We start from the raw sequence: 19,874 nt of genomic DNA on the forward strand, positions 1-19,874 counted from the left end.
TCCAGAGAGCATAAGGGAACACTCAACCAGAGCCATGGCTACCTCAGTAGCATTCCTCCATAAAGTACCCAGAAGAGACATTTACACAGCTGCCACGTAGTCCTCTGACCACACATTTGCAAACCATTATGCACTTATGCAGGGATGTCTTTCTGACCTGAAGCTAGCTAAGGTGGTTCTTTCCACCGCTTTTCTACCAGATCCGAAGTATCTATTTCCCTAAAGGGAAATTGCTTTGTAGTCGCCTAATGTGGCACACGCACAGGGACATCTCTCTCTCTCTCTCTCTCTCTCTCTCTCTGAGGAGGTTACTTACCTCAGTAGTAACTGACGTTCTTCGAGATGAGTGTCCCCAGGGATACTCCACAACATTCCCATCCTCCTCTCTACTTCGGGATCCTGGCTTTCTCAAGCCATTGTTTTGGGGTTGAGGAGGGAAAGGGGGGGGCGGCTTGTGCATGCAGGATGTCTGCAGTCTAATAGCACATGGCTACTGGTTTGTACATATGCAGCCCCAGGAACATTGCTACAAAACCTCCGCTCTGTGGCTCGGCAGTAGCGCACCGACCTAATGTGGAGCACCCACAGGGACACTCCTCTCGATGAATAACCTCCTCTTTTCAATACTGAACATCAAGGGCTAACTTGCATAAGATTATCAAAGATTAAGGGTTTTTTATTGTAGTCAGTGCATTCCTGTGTTAATTTTTAAACTTTTAAATTGTACATTAACATTTCTAATGTATATCTACATAGTTGTTTTAAGCTTGTCATATTTAGTACTATAATGTTCACAGGAGAAAGGGCTTTCAAATAAGATCCAACTCAACTAATTTCCCATGACACTCAAAATTTCCACCAACTAAAGGATGAGGATGAGGAGCTGGGAGGGCAGTGAATACTGCCTTCCCCACCCATCATCACATAGCAGAGTGACCACTAAAACCCAAGGAGTGATATTTTACTACATTAAATTCCCAAACTGAATATAACAAAAAATGCAGATACTATATAGCTGTGTGAATATTTATTCTTAAGAGGCATAAAAGCTTTGTGTGGGATTGCCACTTACAGTGCAAAAAGTAAATACAATTATAAATTGGATTATAAAATTTCTCAGGGCAAAAAATCCATTGTTTCTAAGCATGAAAACAGCCAGGTGTGTATGCACAAGTCAAACTTGTGCACCCTGCATAACAAACTTCAGTTCTGCAGAAAAGAGTTGCTTCACCCTCACCCCACGTTGCTGCCTAAGGTGATGTCCCACTTCCACCTCTGGGGACATTTTTTTCCTACGGGTCTTTTACCCAAAACACCTCAGTTCTGGGGTAAAAGCAGGCTTTACACACCTTAGATGTTAGGTGAGCCATAGTCTTTTATTTGGAAAGGACCAAACCCTTTCATAAGTCGTGTCTCTGTCCCGTCCCCCCGCCCGATATTTGTGTTAATAGCTGACAGCACGAAGGGCCTGCCAGTGTCAGCCCAACATATTTTGTCCTGGATCGCTTCCTGTATCAAAGCATGCTATAAGCTGGTGCAGGTTCCAGCCTCGCCTATCCACGGCCCATTTGACCAGGATTCTACTGCCTTTGTAGCTCAGGTGCCCATCATAGAGATCTGCAGGGCAGCCACCTGGTCATCAGTGCACACTTCTGCAAATTGCTATGCCATAGCGCAGTACTCCAGGGAGGACGCAGCAGCGGGCAGGGCTGTATTAAGTCCGTGTCTTTGTAGGCTCTGACCCCACCTCCTTGGGTTTGGCATTGGAGTCATCTCAGTGGACTGGACGTAAGCAAGTACATGAAGAAAAAACGGTTACTTACCTTTGTAATTGTTGTTCTTCAAAATATGTTGCTCATGTCCATTCCATATCCCACCTGCCTCCCCTGAGTCGGAGGATTCCAGCAAGAAGGAACTGAAGGGGGTGGGGAGCCAGTAGGGGTATTTATACGCCATTCTGTATGGGCTCCTCTGCTGGCCCGATGGGTACCACTAAGGGAAAACTCTCTGACAATCTGCGCACGTGATGTGCGCGCACACACGCCTAAGTGGAATGGACATGAGCAACACATCTCGAAGGACAACTGTTACGAAGGTAAGTAACCAGTTTTTCTTGCCCACAGAATCACACGTGCTCCCAGGCTAATGTTTATTTATATAAAGTGTTTTAAAATTATTGTCTTTGGATTAAACAAACCACAGACTAGCATGCTGAATTTTAAATACAATATTTTCTTTGCAAGTGAGTGAGTGATGCAAAATTCTGGGATAGTTAACAAACTTTTTTGTTTTTCAGATGTTGCAAGTCATATTTTAGAAAGTGACTTAATGTTCAGTGATGAGGAAGCACCTTCAGTGTTTGAAAATCGACTTTCCCAGAAAACGCCTAATAAGCAGAAAGGAAATATCCTTAATTTTAATAGGTACTTGTCTTTTGTCATTCAGGCTGTTTTAGGCTGCTGGGAGATTGTTCTGGGCTTTTATTTTTGTTTGTGTGGGCGAAGTGTTTTGCTTTCTTGCATCAGTCTTTTCCAGAAATAAAGAAACAAGGAGATAATGTCATGTGCCAGTTCCGATCAGGTACTGTGCAGTTAAAGGAAAGGGTTCTGATCCTTCAAGGAGATTCACAGGCTTGGGCACAGATTTATAGATTCATCCCACCCATCCCCTAGAGCACGTTACAGGACTGAGATCTAAAGTATGTAGTTTAGCCTGTGTCTCAGGGTATGTCTGCACTGCCACCCTAGTTCGAACTAGGGTGACTAATGTAGGCATTCGAAGTTGCAAATGAAGCCCGGGATTTAAATATCCCGGGCTTCATTTGCATCTTGCCGGGCACCGCCATTTTTAAATCTCCCTTAGTGCGGACTCCGTGACCGCGGCTACACGCGGCACGGAGTAGGTTGTTCGAATTAGGCTCTCTAATTCGAATTACCGGTACCATAACGGTAGTTCGAATTAGAGAGCCTAATTCAAACTACCTACTCTGTGCCGCGTGTAGCCGCGGGCACGGAGTCCGCACTAAGGGGGATTTAAAAATGGCGGCGCCCGGCAAGATGCAAATGAAGCCCGGGATATTTAAATCCCGGGCTTCATTTGCAACTTCGAATGCCTACATTAGCCACCCTGGTTCGAACTAGGGTGGCAGTGTAGACATACCCTCAGTCACATTGATAGATTATTCATTTAAAAAAAAAAATTTCCCTCTTCTTGGTGCCCTCCTTTTCCATGTTATGGAAAATAGTCCCATTCCAGGACCTTCTGGTTGGCCTAGTACAATCAAAACCTGATCATTCTTTATATTAAGAGATGAGGAAGCTGCATACCCAGTTTGGTAGTGGTAGTTCTTACCATTTAGGAGGAATTCTTGAAAAAACAGATTCATAGACAGATGGAATCTGACAGATGCACAAATCTCTAAGATTATGTATAGGGTAGTTTTTCTTCAAGTGATTGCTCATGTGCATTCTAAGTAAGATGTGTGCACAAAACAATTAAAAACTAAACAACTTAGTTTGGTCATTAATGTAAAACAATCAGCAATGTGGAAAGACTGAACAATATACAACTTTGATAAGGCCATTAGAGGTTTGAGCAGGAAAGAGGCTGGAGCAGGAGAGGGACAAAATGCAAGTATTTCCAAGGCCTTTTATAACTTCAGCCACGTGGAAGGAAACCCATTGGTTCAAACAAAGCCTTCAGTGCAGCTAGGGGAAAATTACAGGAAAAAGATGGGAGTTTGGAATCACATGGGCAACTTACGTGTCCATGCATAATTTTGCTTAGTCATAGCAGCGGACATTACCTATACGTCACATGAAATGTCCACAGGAAAGTCCATTTAGTGTATATGGGTGTCTCCCATGATCTGTTGTGACTAACATGTCTTTTTGATGGATAACTCAATGCGAATAATCCCTCCAAGATGTGATGATTGACTGCCTTCTCTTCATTGCCATAAAAGCAAACATTTGAAATATAGATTTAGAGCAACTACTCATAATTTTAAATACAAAAATGATACATTCATACAACAATTCATCAAATCATAACCTTTTTGTGGGCATCTTAAATGCCACATTTTCTACAAGTTTTGTTGCAATGTAATAGGATGACTGCTTACTCGGTTAACTAGATAAGCCTGGACTTACTGGTTACACACAGGCTCCCACCCCACACTGCTGCCTCTGTTTATAGAGGCAGCAGCACAGGGCAGCAGCCAATTCTTTGGGAAGGGCTGGCAGGTGGAAGCTGGTATATGCCAGGAGCCAGCTTGAAAGCTGGCTCCCAGCATGCACTGGCTCCTGGGGAGCTGGCTACCACCCCGTGCTCTAGGTACATATAACCTTGTAATCACTGAAAATTTCAATGCTTACACGGTTATCCAATTACCCACTTTTTAATATCCCTTAAATATACAATAGTATCTGAATCAATAATCTATATGATAATTTAATCCGATAATGTCACTGAAGTAATGTAAGTATATGTATTTTCTGTAATCCATAACCTAAACCAGTGTTTCTTAAACTATGTTCCATGGAACACTAGTGTTCCATGAACAACTTGCAGGTATGCCGCAACCTTTTCTTTGTGTGTTTTTTGTCTGACAACAACAAAATTGAAGAAAATTTTCATAGGTTTTCCACATAAACATTATTGTTTCATGTTCTGTGGTCTCAAAGTTTAAGAAACACTGACCTAGACTACTGAAGCTTTACTGTTTTTTCTAGTATAGCTGATGTATCTTATTTTCTTACATAAGCCTTGTTGACAGCACACATTTATTTATTTTTTTAAAATTACAATAGAATAGAGAGACTCGATGCCTGTGCATTCATGCATTGATGGAATTGTTTAAGATCTGTCCCAGGGAGTGCTCCACTATAGGTGTTGGTGCATTCCAGCACCGCAGACTGTATTCTTCACAGCAGTACTTAGTGGGGCTGCACATGCACAGTGAGCAGGTTGCGTGGACACAGTGCAGTTGCATATGTGTCTCTTCTTCCCCATCGGTTCCTTTTAGCATCCATGCCTTAAGACTGAGCTCGGCAGTGTTTTTCACTCTTTATCAAATCCTGTAGATGAGTACTTAAATTTTGGTTATTTCTTCTCTGCTTATCATACCTTATCCAAGTTAGTCTTCCTTAAAAAAAGGGGGGGGAGGTTACTCCACGTTCTTCTCTCGTTGTTGTTGTTGCTGTTCACCACAGTGAACAGTGCCGGGGGTCTCTGGGCTTTAAATGCTGATCAGCCTGTAATGACGCCATTCCCATCTCCGACGGACATTCAGAATGCATTATGTATCTCGGCGAGTTCCGTGTCCAGCAGGACTGCTAGCACTGTGCTAAGCTTACAGCATGAACGCACAGAGACCAGGACCTTTGCCTTAAAATGCTCATGATGGAAAAGGAGTAACATCCATCCTCTGATCCAGGCATGGAACACCCTGACAAACCAAGACCTGAAAAGGGAAAAAAATCCCCAAAGAAACATGCCTCGCAAGGCTCAATTGCACAAATGGCACACAACCGGAAGATTTGCACTGAGGGCTGAAAGGGCACCATGCCTCAGTACTTCTGATGCCCTGGGCATTTCCAGCGCTGATCAGGCTCTCTCCAAGCGTGGGACGCATAGAGCCTGCACCAAGGCTACAGGTCTTACTGTGCCTGCCTCCTGTACCTCAGGGCCCACTGCAGCTCTGAGTAACCAGAGTACAGACAAGTTGGCACTGATGCCCATTGATACAGTACCATAGCACCACCCAACAGTGTCGCGATTACCTCAGCACTGCAACTCAAATCGCTACCAACTGTCTCCACGTCTGCACCAGTACCGATCACAGCGCCACCCATCATGGCATTGTCCACTGAGGCACTAGAGAGACCTCAGGTTTTCGTCTACATTTAATTCCCCTTTCACAGTACTGACATGTTACCAGCTTCAGTGACACCAAAACATGTCTCACTGCCTATACTTATGTAGGGATGATGACGACAATGGGGAAGTAACATTTGCACCCCAATTGTCACCTGGTTACCGAGATACCTGTGCTTTCGACCCATCGTAGCTTCAGGCAGCCCCATCAGCACAGGCATTCCTCCCAGGGTCCACACCAAGGGATGATGCTGCCACCACCACCTGTCCCTTATACCTCCCACTGGCAACGTTGGAGTCCATGGAAATATGACTATAGCGGAGTGGGGAACCTTTTTTGGGTTGGGGCCACTAACCCACAGAGATATCAACTGGGGGCTGTACACAAGTAAGAAGTAAAAAAAAAAACACACACACACACACACACACAACACCCCTTGATGTGGTGTGGGTGTGGTATGTTTTTTTGTTTGTTTGTTTTTGTATTTAGAATTTTAGTGTGATGGCTGAGTTTGCTTTTCCTTGGGCAGCTGTGACCATCCCTTCCTCCCTTTTTTTAGCTCCCCATGCTGGGAAGGGGTTCTGGGGCTTGACCACCTGTGGACACCCCTTCCTCCCTAAAGGCATTCCTCCCTTCCCCCAATATCCTCTTTAGCTGTGAAGGGGGCACTGCTGGCAGTGTGTGGCCACCATATGCAGGGAAGTTATCGGGGGGGGGGGGGGGAAGCTGGCCCCGCTGTGGCCTCCTCCATACAGGGAAGGAGGACTCAGGGGTTTCCTTTCCTTCCCACTCCAGATATGGATTTCTTTCTCCCCTTTCCTTCCCAGTCCCTACATGCCTACTTAACTATTCCAGCCTCTTCACAGCTGCGTGGTGCGGAGAGGAATGGGGGACAGCAAGCACAGAAATGCCAGCACATGGAGCTTCCCCTCCAGCCAGGTCTCCTGCATACAGGAGAGGAACTGGAAGTGTCCACCCATGCTGCAAAGGAGGCTGGAAGAAATAAAGCGGCCCCTGTGACTCCCAGCAGCATTTCATGGCTGCTGGACCCCCCTCCCCATTCCACGGGCAAGATTAAATTATTTGGCAGGCCAGATTCAGTCCACGGGCCAGAGGTTTGCCACCCCTGCACTATAGAAAGAAACACACAAAAAAGAAGGAAGCTCAGTCTGTTCCCTCTCCACCACAATCGGAGGATGTAGCAGAAGACAGCGGATCCACATTCTCATGAGTTGGGCCCAGATAAGTCCCTGGGGACACACTCATCCTCTTTATCTGATGAGGCAGTCATGCCACCACCTCCCAGTGCAGCTGACAACTTCACATCCTTTCAGGATCTTATCAAGGGGGTGACGACTGATCTTAATATTGCTATGGAGGAGATGCTGGAGATATAGCATGAGTTTACCAATATCCTCCAGGCTACTGCATTGGCCAAGAATGCTTTGCCTATAAATCCAGCCATTATGGATCCTGCCACTGTCTCCCCACCACCACTTGTAAGAGCGTGTATAGGAAATACTACGTTCCCTCAAGGGGGTCCAAATTCTCTGGTGGTGGAGGTGACCCATTAGAGGAATAAGCAGCACTAGCCCTGCTCCACTCAGGATGATAAAGACTGCAAGCAGTTGGATTTGTTCAGCAGGAAAGTTTACACATCATCCACCTTGCAATTCAGAGTTGCTAATTATGCAGCACTGCTCAGCAAATATGATTTTGACTACTCAAAATTCAATACCTTTATTGAAGATATACCGGAGGCCAAGAAACAGCAATTCAAGGATATCATTATGGAGGCCATGCCATATCACAGACCGCTCTACAAGCTGCTCTTGGTGCTGAGTATATGTTCACCAGATCGACAGCAACCGCAGTTGTCATGAGACGAGCCTCCTGGTTCAGCTCTTTGGCGTTCCCCCATGAGATCTAGTCAACTGTGGAATATTCTCTGTTCGGGGGCAAGAACTTGTTTTTGGCTAAAACCAATGAGGTCCTTCACTCCATGAAGGATTCCAGGGCACTATTACGATCTCTTGGTCCATACACCTGTAACTAGAAGGAGGCAGTATAGCTATCAACCTTACCCTAGACCAAGACATCCAGCATACACGTACCAGCAACAAAGACAGGACCACAAGCTGCAGCATCCCCCTCACGGGATGGGGCGCGCATATGAAAGGGTGCACAACTCAGGGTCTGTGGACACCGATAGAATGGGCTCTCCACATAAACGCTGTCGAGCTCAGAGCTGTACGGCTTGCCTGCCAACACTTTTTTTTTTAACTGGCAATATCTGGAAAATACGTCAATACATACCAACAACATCGCCAGCATGTTTTATATAAACACGCAAGGTGGTGCCCATTCTCATGTCTTATGTATGGAGGCTGTTGCCCTGGGGAGCTGGTGCCTCACTCATGCTATTGCCATAAGCTTACGTCACTTTCTTAGTGCCTTAAATACCACAGCTGATGCTCTAAGTTAGAACCCTTCCTCAGGAACATGGGTGGCAGGCAGATCACAGAATTCTTGCAATAATCTTGAACCAGTGGGGATACCCTCTGATAGACCTTTTAGCCACAAAGGCAGACAAAAAGTGTCTCCAGTACTGTTCCAGGGCTGGCAATGACATGGGTTCCTTTGGAAATGCCTTCATTCTCAAGTGGAACCACCACCTACTATATGCCTTGCCTCCCATTCCCCTTTTCAACAAGACAATTCTCAAGATAAGGAAGGTACAAGGTGAGGATAATTCTTGTCGGAGCCAGCATGGGGCTGCAGGCTTGGTTTCCCTTCCTGAACAGAATAGCTGTGTCTCTCCCCAGTCCCATTCCCACACAAGCCAAAACTCTTACTTCAACCTGGGCTCCAGACTCAGCAACCACAGTTTCTCACACTGCACTTGAAAGCGTGGTACTTAGATGGCTCTCCGGGATAGAGCTGCAGTGTTCGACTCAGGTACAAAACATTTGTCTACACAGTAGGGCTCCTTCAACTCGAAAGACATATTGTTACAAATGGTCGTGATTTGTTCACTGGGCACCTCCCCACAACATCTCTCCAGAAAAGGCCCCATTACCTGTGATATTGGACTGCTTATTGCACCTTAAACAGTCGCATCTCTCTGTCAGCTACATTAAAATACACTTGGCAGCTATTACGACATTCCATACAAAAATTGGTACTACAATATTTGCATATCCAATGGTGAAATGATTCATGAAAGGCCTAGAAGCGCTATACTCTGATGTGAGCCCTCCACGTCAACCCTGGGATTTGCATTTGGTGCTACACACCCTTACAAAACTGCCATTTGAACCAATGGCTACATGTTCATTCTTCCACTTGTCACTAAAAACTGAATTCCTAGTGGCTATAACATCAGTCCGGTGAATAGGCGAGAGAGCTGCCATAATGCAGATCCCCCATATACTACTTTCTTCAAAGATAAAGTGTTTCTGTCCATCCACCCCAAGGTGAAGCATTCATCCTTTCACATCAGACTATTCACCTACCTGTATTCTTTCCCAAACCTCATGCCAATACTTTCAAGGCACAAATGCATACCCTTGATGTATTCAGGGCACTTTCCTTTTACCTCCATAGAACAAGGCCTTTCAGAGCTTTGTCCAGCCTGTTTGTTTATATAGCAGAACACAGTAAAGGACAGCAGATATCCTCTCAGGTTACCACCATAACCAATTGTCACCATCTACCTTGATACGTGCCCTTTCCACCAGAGCAGTGGTCACATCAGTTGCCTACATTTGCATGGTCCCCATTGAGGATGTATATGCTGCGGCCACATGGACCTTTGATCAAATGTTTGCCAAATATTACACACTTTTGCAGGGACCTCTCTCTTACAGAGTGGCCAAAGCCGTATTGTCTATGGCGTACTTACCAGATCCAAAGTCCCTACCTCCATAGGACATATTGCTTTGCAATCACCTGCTGTGGAGCACCTACAGGGACTTCTCTTGAAGAAGAGGAGAAGGTTACTCCCCTTCAGCAGTAACTGACATTCTTCAAGATGAGTATCCTTGTGGGTGCTCCACTGCCCTTCCTTCCTCCTCTCTACTTTGGAGACCTTTTTTGTCAGGTTTCCAGGTAGAGAAAGAACGGGGGGGGAGGGGCAGGAGGGCTGCACATACATTATCATGGTGCCTGCATGATCTGCTTCACCGCACATGCGTAGTCTCCGTTCCCACCAAGGCACTGCTTTGAAGAATCTGGTCTGCGGTTCTGGGACGCACTGACACCTGCTGTGGAGCACCCACAGGGATGCTCATCTTGAAGAATGTCAGTTACTGCTAAAGGTGGGTAACCTCTTTTTATTTCTTGGTATTTTGTTTTGTTAACTATTTAAGATTTCCTGTCCATGTTTTAGAAGTGCTTATCATCAGCCAACATCTTATAGACCACGGCTCTTGATAGTTGGAGAGCCCGGATTTGGACAGGGCTCTCATCTGGCACCAGCAGTAATACATGCTTTGGAAAAGTTCACAGTTTACACGTTGGATCTTTCCATTTTGTTTGGAATCAGTACCACATCACCAGAAGAAACATGTGCACAGGTATTTTTTTTTAATCTGATAGGAATAATAAATGATGTTTTCCAGAGTTGTTTTGAAGCAACATTTATTCAAGTGAGTCTAGCAAAACTCTGGCTTGTTTCAGTTTTAATTGATGTATTCTGACATTATGTGAGCATGTCTGTTTCTACTAGCCAATAGCCTGTCATGAAATGGGATTTTCGGGTTTCTCCTCCCTCCCTCCCTCTCTCTCTCTCTCAGCTCTCCCCTGCCTCTTTCCTCTCTGTCTCTTTCTCTTCTTCCCCTCCTGCCTCTCACTCGGGGGACTGTGGAGCCCAAACAGCTGTTTGGGCTTTGCGCTCCCCGTGCGGGGGCAAGCAACATAAGTGGCCGTTTGGGCTCCACCGCGACAGCCCAGCTGAGCGGCACAGAAGTCAGCCGAGCGCCACGGCGGGAGGGAAATGGGGGCGGGGCGGTTACGTACACAGCTGGGCCCCGCCACCTGGCCGTGTACGTCATGTCACCGCCCTGCCCCCCCTTTCCCCTGCCACCGCTGACCTTTGCACTGCTTGCCCCCGCACGGGGAGCACGGAGCCCAAACAGCCATTTGGGCTCCGTGGTCCCCTGAGTGAGAGGCAGGAGGGGAAGAAGAGAAAGAGACGGGGGGAGAGAGTCAGGAGGCGGGAGAGCCCAAACGGCTGCTTGCTCCCCCGCGGCAGCCTGGCTGAGCGGTGCAGAAGTCAGCCGAGCTCCAGGGCAAGAGGCAACAGCGCCCCCCAGAGGCAAGACTTAACGCTACAGCGTTAGTCACAGACATTGGGCTTCTATATATATGTATAGTATGTGTATATATTTATACAGGGCTCACCAGCTTCTCTGTCCAGCGATCTGCGAATGCGCAGCTCGCCCGAACCCGGCTCTTCCGGGTTGAGATTGTTGAGCCCTGAATAAAAATATATATATACACACTAAACTTTTAATCTCAGTTTGTAAAACGGTTCCTTTCTTTGGGTAATGATCAGCCAGCTAAGATGGATTATTTTTCTTTTTTAGTTTTCTGCAATGAAGAAATTTTTATAACAGAATGGAGCCTCACATAAAACATGGGAATGCTGTAGCACACCTACTTCCAAGATTAAACATTTAAACAATAGAACTTGAATCAGTTACATGGTTAAGTTTAACATGCTATTTACATCTGTAGTGCAAGACTCTCCTCCATCCTTGATTGGCTGATGTCATATGGGAGGATGTGGAGGTAGAGGACTCCCAATAGCCTCTATTTCAGTGAGAGGGTTCTCCTACACACTACTTTGGGAATCCACCTTCACACGGGGAAGATCTCACTGGTCAGCAAGGTTGGAGGAACAAGTCTTGTATGCGATCCTATTTCCTAATGGACCTCTACAATGGCCATATTGGGACCCATGAATTGCTTAGTGATAGCAGTTTAACATGCTACCCATACAGTCCTTCAGGGAGACCATGGTTTCACATCCTTCCCTATCCATGCATGACAAGAGAAAGTGTTTGAAGAGCACAAGGCTAGTGTATGTCATCCTGAAGCTTTGTTACTGGATGAGGTGATTTATGCTTCTACCACCTTCCATGGACACAGTTTCAGGGTTTACATTAGAAGGGTAGCAGACACCCTCCCAATCCATCTGGAGGATATCAAGATTGGCAAAAGCTGTTTGATGTTTTACAGTTGGGAACACCCTCCAGAGTGGCACTTTCTATTCTTAAGGCTCTCCTGGATCTGGCTAAAACAGTATGGCAAATGCCTGCCACTATTTCCCCAACAGGCAGAAGGCTGGATAAAAAGTACTATGCGCCCCTTAAGGATTCTGACCTCTTATTTTCCAATCCTTCACCTAACTCCCTATGGTGGATGCAGTGAATGAATGGGGTAGGCAGTACTTTGAGATCTGTTTCCTAAGACAAAGACCAAAAGTGGCTGGGTATCTTTAAATGTTGTCTTACTCCTCATCCATGATACTGCAGTTCTGGATTACAAACTACCAGCCGGTTATGGACAGTTTGACTTCACTAATTACAAAAAGCTCGTGGCCTTTAATGCCACAGAGCCTTGTGAATAGGTAGTACAGGAAGCAGTTCCTGTCTGTAGTTGCAGAGGGTCAGCTCTTCACCAGAAATATTCTCTAAGCAGCTCTAGCTACTGAATACACACATGCCAGATCCCTCTCCATGGTGGTAGTTATGTATATGGTGTCATGACTCCAATTCTGGGCTTTCCCAAAGAGGTTCAAAACACTGTAGAGGACTTTCTGTTAATGGTTATAAGCTTTTCCTAGAGATCATGAATGACTTTTTCCTACACCTGGAGACCATGTAAGGACTCAGGTATCACTCTACATTTCTTGGGCACGTACACCCATGTATGCAAGGTATATTTTAGAAGTTAGGATTACCTAGAGGTCATGCCCTGCCCAGTTTTTGGGATACCGTAGAATCCTGGAGTCCTCCCAGAAAAAGATATTGGTTTCAGAGCAGGAGGGCTGCCCAGCTGCCTTCCACAAACACCCAGGGTAATGTAAAAAAGCAGTTTTGATGGGCTGGTCAAGGATTCAAATCCTCCTTCCTTCCTTCTATGAATTTACAGTTGTGCCCTTTAGCTCATCTCTCTCTTTGGGGACCACATTTTCCATTTCCACAAGGCTTGGGAGCAGATGATCACAGATCAGTAAGTTTTTCTTTATTTAGGTACATATGTGGCCCTATCACAGTAATATCTGAGTGTTTTGTAATCTTCAATGTGGTATTTAATCTCTCTCTGTGATGAAGGAAAGCGCTCTCTGTGGTGATGAAGGAAAGCGCTATCTCCATTTCACAGATGGGGACTTGAGACCTAAAGAGACTAAGTTACCTACCTAAGGTCACATAGGATATTTTGTTGCAGAGCAGGTTAATTGAACATAGGTCCAAGTTAGCACTCTAACCATTGGGTCAACCATCCTGCCTCCCTGTCTGATATCGGACACACATGTTCTCATCTTAAAATGATTAATCTTTTTTTGCTCCCAGTTTGACCCATCTTTCCAGAAGGAAGATAGAAGACAGTTTTCCAAAATACGTGTTGATTTTTCATTAGAATCCATGTTGTCAGGCTCACAGTGATTATCCTTATCCAATGAAAATTAATTCTTCCCCCATACCACTTTCTTGCTGCCTATACTACTAAACTGTGCACAACAGGAAAGTAATTAAAATCCCAAAGCAAAGTGTTTAGTTTTAAAATTCCATGACACATGTCAATGCAATTTTTTTTTTATAATTTTACCTCCCTTGGGAATAGTTAAATCCTATGACCATATTGGAATCCATGGGCTGCCCATTGATAGCAGTTTAACAAACTATCAGTAATATTCAACTAGGCTTCAGTCCTGGGGGATTTTTTTCTACTCTAGGTGAGACATTAATTGTAATGAAACACAAACTAATAAATATACAATAAAATACAAATAATTTATAATTGTGTTTGTTTCATAGCTAATTCAAGAAGAAAGCTTGCCTCTGTATTAAGAATTGTTCTTTTCTCAGTTGCAGATACAGATTAACACAGCTACCCCTCTGAGTCTTTCCCAGTTGTTTAGTATGTTTGCTGTGAAATAGGAGTGACTAATTGATCTTTAATTATTTGTCAGTGACTTATTCATGTGTTTCCCAAATATTTTTTTACTAGTTGATCCGTGAAGCCAAAAGAACAGCACCAAGTATATTATATATTCCACATGTTCACTTATGGTGGGAAACTGTTGGATTCACTTTGAAAGCTACATTTACGACATTATTACAGGATATTCCATCATTTGCTCCAGTTCTACTGCTTGCAACATCCGATTTACATCATTCAGCTCTTCCAGAAGAGGTACTGTTTGTCAGTGCATTTAATATTCTCATTTCTTCTGTTGAAATTTGATATTAATTTAGTTTGGGTGGTTTATGAACCTGTCAATATTGTGATCTTTTGGGCAAACGTAGTAAAAAGCAGATGTTAATAGCCTTGGTAACGGTAAATTTAATTTTAAAAAAATAGTATTCTTGGTGTTCTTACTCATGTCCATTTAACATAGCTGTGCGTTGCCACCATGTGCACTGGTGCTGAAGGAGTTTCCTACAGGAGTACCTGTAGGGGCCAGCTTTGACACCCCCTGGAGTGGTGCACATATACTGCACTACATAGGGTAGTATGTACTTCCCATCACATGCCCAGCTGGGGTGTTGTGGCGCCTTTATTAAGGATGTTAAGGACTAGTTGACTAGTCGATTTTCTCCCTCCCCCTTCCCCCCCCCCCCCCACTGCCTCTGTTAGAGGCAGCAAAGGGGAGGAAGAAGGGGTAGTTGAAAGCGGCAGCACCGCACAGCTGAGTCACCACTTTGAAACCGCAACCCCGTGTTCTGGGAAAATACTGAGCAGAACGCGGGGTCAGCCGGGGACTCCCCAGCTGACCCTGGGCTCCACAGTGCTGCCCCTTTGAAATGCCGAGAAGGAGTTTCAAAGGGGCAACGCTGCACAGATGATCCACAACTCCGCTGTGCAGTGGCTGCCCCTTTGAAATGCCACATTGGTGTTTCAAAGGAGCAGCACCATGGAACTTGAGGTCAGCTGGGGACTCCGTGCAGCATTTTAGCGGAACCCGGGATCAGCTGGGGAGTCCCCAGCTAATCCCGGGTTCCACTGAAATGCCACTGAAACGCTGACCCTGGGTTCCATGAGGGTACTATGGCTTTGAAATGCACAAGAGCCCCTGCTTTGGAGACTCTTGTACATTTCAAAGCCGGCAAGCCCGCATGCAGCCCAGAGTCAGTGGGACTTCCCACTGGCCCCAGGCTGCAGGCAGAATTCTGCATTTGTCCTTTGACATGTACAAGAACCCCATTGGGGGCTCTTGTACTTTTCAAAGGAGGAATGCGGACGTACCTATCGACTAGAAGAGTACTCGATGGAAATTCCATTGATTCCTTGACTAGTCAGTTAACCGCAATTTAACATCCTTACTCCTTACAGTCCTGTTCTGCTTCATGACACCAGTTTGCAGTCCTCCTGTTTGGCCTGTCTACTGCCCCATGTGTGTTTACCAAATGTACGTTGGTGGGAGCAGCTTTCCTCTGGCATCAGGGAGTGCACATCTACTCATATCTTAACAACTGGCTCATCAGTGGCAAGGTGCCTCTCATCAGCTCAGCCTGCTCATTCATGCAGACATGTCAACATATTAGGGCCAGTACAGAACTTTGAATTTATCAGGGCAGTATTCTGTCTCTGACCCGGGCGAGGGTTTTGCTCCACCCAGATAGGTCTTGCTCCCTGGTAGATCTCATTGACAGTCTCCACTCATCACGGTAAGGGTATGTCTACATCTTCTTGGTCACGTGTCATACAGCATCTGTACATGCAGCCATGCCAAGCTTAGGCTGCATCCTCTCCAACCATGGCTGTCATCCGTCTTCTCCCCATCTGGGCAACCTCTGGATTGGGTTATGACCTTCCTTCCCTTGATCCTCTTAACACACTCCCTAGTGGATGAGTAGGGCAAATGTTACGGAAGGTGTCCTTTAACTGAACTACTACGCATATGTAATTTGTAACAATGTAATGACTCAATCAGTGGGTAGCTCTCTGCCCCCTAAATCATTCAAAGACTGTCCACCCAAGACACCACTTGATATACAGGTACAAACAAGTTACACGTTTCGCCTGAGGTATCAGGTTGCCACCCTCTGATATCAGATTACCACTCCCCTCTAAAGCTGCTTAGATACCACCCATCACCCTGTACCTTATGGTTTGATTAGAAGATCATCTCTTTCCATCATGCATTTTAGAGCCTTTCCTGAACTGGGGTCTGTATGTTCGGAGTGTGGATTCCAAGGTATTTTTTAATGACCAGTACCAATTACTGTTTTACAGTCGGTATCTAGAACCAATTATGCCACACCTGTGCCTTATACCAGTTAGTGTCGTTCATATTCTCAGCCCTGTTCGTGCCAAGTTCTATGAGCTGGGCCTGCCTCTTGCTCACAGTTTAGTTTTGCTTTGTTAGCTATGTTTTGTCCATTGTTAGCCAGGCCTCAGACCAGGCCTGTGCTACATATGATAGGCCTTCATCTTACTACATTGTGGTGTTAATTTTTCATTCAATTAACAATTTTTTTATTATCTCTTACACGCGCAGACCACAATTTTCAAAAAGCTAAAGTTGTTGATTACAAATATTGTATGGGCCATTTGCTTACCAGTGTCTTTCAGTTTGTGATTATCTCACAGATGATAAAGAGGTCCTTGATTTATCTTTTAGCATAAATATTTCTTTTAGAATTTTCTTTCTAGTAGAAAAAAATATCTTTATGTAGAATCTGAATTTCTGCAGATCAAGAAATTTAAGGCTGATGTGGGGGGGGGGGGAGTTAGAAATTTAAAAATTAAAATGAATTTTAAAACTTTTTTAACCTTAACTTTAAAAAAATTATCTTAATGCAGAACCCCAGTTATTTCCTAATTAGTTGTCTGTGTAGTGCAGTTGACAGTTCAGTGAGGCACTTTTAATACAGTAGTCTTCAGTGGGAGCCAAGCTAAACAAATGTTCCATATGTGGCCACGTCCATGAAGGGCTAATTTTAAGGAAATCTAACTGCCGCCTTCCAGTGATTGCTCATGTCCATTGCATTGAGGTGTGTGCATGCCCCGCATGCATGATTATTAGAAGGATTTTTTCTGCTCCATGGTACCTATTGGGCCAGCAGGGGAACCCACTGGAGTGGTGCCTCTGTGGCATTGCATATATATCCCTGCTGGCCCTGTGCCCCCTCAGTTGCTTCTTATCGCCTGTGACAGTTATTGGAATATTCTGGTAATTGCTAGTGCAAGTGCTTCCTTAGTGGTTCTTTTGTAAATCGAATATCTTATCTAGGTGTAGCTATATTTGTAGTTGCTAATGGTGTTACTTAGTGGGGTTTCCCACCCCACATTAGCTTCCCCATAGCCTCAGGGCTTTAAGCCCTGTACAAAGTGCTTTACATTCATGCCCTGCAGTAACTATTGAAACGGTTGGCCCAAAATTTGCTTTTGGGTGTGCAAGCCATAGAGATGTCAGGAGTCTGACCCAGTGGTGGACGTTCTGACAGCCAAGCGTCCATCTAGAGTGGCCCTACCACTTAAGTTGGTGATTAACGTGACCAAGAGCTGTGTCAGATGCTGACATGGTAAACTGTGCCCACTTCCAGCGTTTTTACCAAAGGTGATGTCCTAATTTCATGTAAATCGGAATATCTTCCAGTTTTCTTTCCTGAACTGCACGCTAATAATAAAAAACGAGATTTCCGTATCTTGGATATGAGACATACTTCGGTTTTTTATTTAGACAGAACAAAATCATTCTATTAGGGATTTGACAGTGTAAACATGAAAACAGTTAACTGATGAGCCCAGTTAACCATTAAACTTTACGGTTACATGCAGCTGCCCCTCACACTGCTGCCTCTGATGCCCCTCCCCCCTTGTGTAAAACCAAAATAAACGCATTTTAATATCCCTATATTCCAGAGGTTCCCCCAACTCTTCATCTTTATAGCAGAAAGGATGAAGGGTCTGCTAGTTTCTGCTAGGGATGTAAGCGACTAATCAACTATCTGATAAACAAAAACTTATTGGATAGTTGACACACTAGTTGCTCTATCGGATAGAGGCAGCAAAGGGGAGGAAAGAGGACAGGGCGCAGGGAGGAACCGGCTTAAAAGTTCCTCCCTCGCCTCGGCAGCGTTCCACCTTTGAAATGTACAAGATACCCCATTTGAGCTCTTGTATGTTTCAAAGCAGAAGTACCTCATGGAGCCTGGGGCCAGTGGGGGACGTGTTCTCTTGAGTCCCCCACTGGCCCCAGGCTTCACACTGCATTACAGTTCCCGCTGGCGCTTTTGTACATTTCAAAGCGTAAGTGCTGCATGAGTACTGCTGAGGGGGAAAAACATTCCTACAGTTGTGCACATGGCTGACATGCATTAAAATGGAATAGACCTGAGCAACACATCTCTAAGAACAGTTACAAAAGTTAGGTAACACTTTTTTTTCCTCTAATTTATTTACCACTGTTGCTTCTGTATTGTGCTCTTCAGATTGTTCTTCTATCTAGTATAAAAATGCACATGAATTGCACTTTTTTGTAATGTTACAGGATTTTTTTTTTAATTTTATAACTAACCTTTCTTCCTCCCACCCGTAGGTGCAAGAATTATTTGCTGATGATTTTGGAGAAGTTTTCACTGTCCAGTTACCTAACGATGAAGAAAGGAGGAAATTTTTTGAAGATTTAATTCTGAATCAAGCCTCTAAGCCTCCTGTATCAAAAAAGAAAGCAGGTTAGGATGTGTTACACACATCATTTTACCAGCTGTGCTCTAACGTTACTAAAATTACACACTGGAGTATGGCTATGAACGAGTAGTCGACTAATTGATTAACCGGTTCCCCCAGCACTGGCTCCATGGTGTCATTTTCTTCCCTCCACGCCCCCCAAAGTGGCTGTGCAGGGGCAGTGGGGTTGCTGCAAAGCAGCCTCTGCAAGCAGCAGACCCGGGCTCATCACAGGTAGAGACTGCTTTGTGGTAGCCTCTCCCATCCCTTTCTCCCCTAGCTGCCTCTGTCCGCAGGGAACTTGGACCCCCACAGACAGGGACTGCTGCCACCCCACGCTGCTGCCTCTGTATCAGAAGCAGCTGTGTGGGATGGCAAGCAGCCAGTTTTTTAAACTGGCTCCCCTCGTGGACCGGTTCCTGCCTGGCATCCCACCCCTGGGGACTGTATAATAGTCAACTAACTGCTAAGAATTCTAGCCATTAGTTGACTATTCAATTAACTAATAGCTAACATCCCTACATTGGAGTGTTTCAGAATGTACTGATTGAAAAACTAGCCCTGTAAATTGGCTTAAATCATCTGTTTGACTAAAGTTTTGCAGGCATTAGAAGTCCTTCCAGTAGCACCACCACCTGAGCCACGACAGTTAACAGCAGAGGAAGTGAAACGACTTGAGGAACAAGAGGAGGATACATTACGTGAACTGCGGATTTTTTTAAGGAATGTTACACACAGACTTGCCATTGATAAACGTTTCAGAGCATTTACAAAACCTGTTGATCTAGATGAGGTAAATTTAAGGTTGATCTAAACATTTAGCATTCAGAAAAAGATCCTTCCTTGCTTTTGTGAAACTCAAACTGGGTGCAACCACAGGTGTAGCAATTTCTAGGTCTAGGCACAGGCCTCCAACCCTTGGTATCTAGTCTCCTGTAAGTTCCCGGTGCCCACCCCTGCAGCAACCAGAATAGTCTCCTCTGCTACTTGGCAAAATGAGACATCCAGGCTCTCCTATAAACACCCATCTTTCAAATCTCCACCCACAATTTCTCAGTCTCAATATAGGTACAGTTTGTCCAGTCTATTC

The 19,874-nt window shown here is 44.9% G+C and overlaps 1 protein-coding gene across 4 annotated transcripts in view; it reads left to right on the forward strand.

The window, feature by feature from the left end:
- Positions 1 to 19,874, forward strand: part of ATAD2 (ATPase family AAA domain containing 2) — an 88,231-nt gene that overhangs the window by 35,178 nt on the left and 33,179 nt on the right. For all 4 annotated transcript variants that reach the window (XM_025178690.2, XM_075920165.1, XM_075920164.1 and 1 more), the window contains exons 17-21: positions 2,297 to 2,423; positions 10,269 to 10,455; positions 14,117 to 14,302; positions 18,654 to 18,789; positions 19,381 to 19,577. In XM_025178690.2, coding sequence (XP_025034475.2) covers positions 2,297 to 2,423; positions 10,269 to 10,455; positions 14,117 to 14,302; positions 18,654 to 18,789; positions 19,381 to 19,577 — 833 coding nt within the window. The remainder of the gene's footprint in view (positions 1 to 2,296; positions 2,424 to 10,268; positions 10,456 to 14,116; positions 14,303 to 18,653; positions 18,790 to 19,380; positions 19,578 to 19,874) is intronic.

This window comes from Pelodiscus sinensis, chromosome 2 (genome assembly GCF_049634645.1).
Source record: "Pelodiscus sinensis isolate JC-2024 chromosome 2, ASM4963464v1, whole genome shotgun sequence".
Lineage (NCBI taxonomy): Eukaryota > Metazoa > Chordata > Testudines > Trionychidae > Pelodiscus > Pelodiscus sinensis.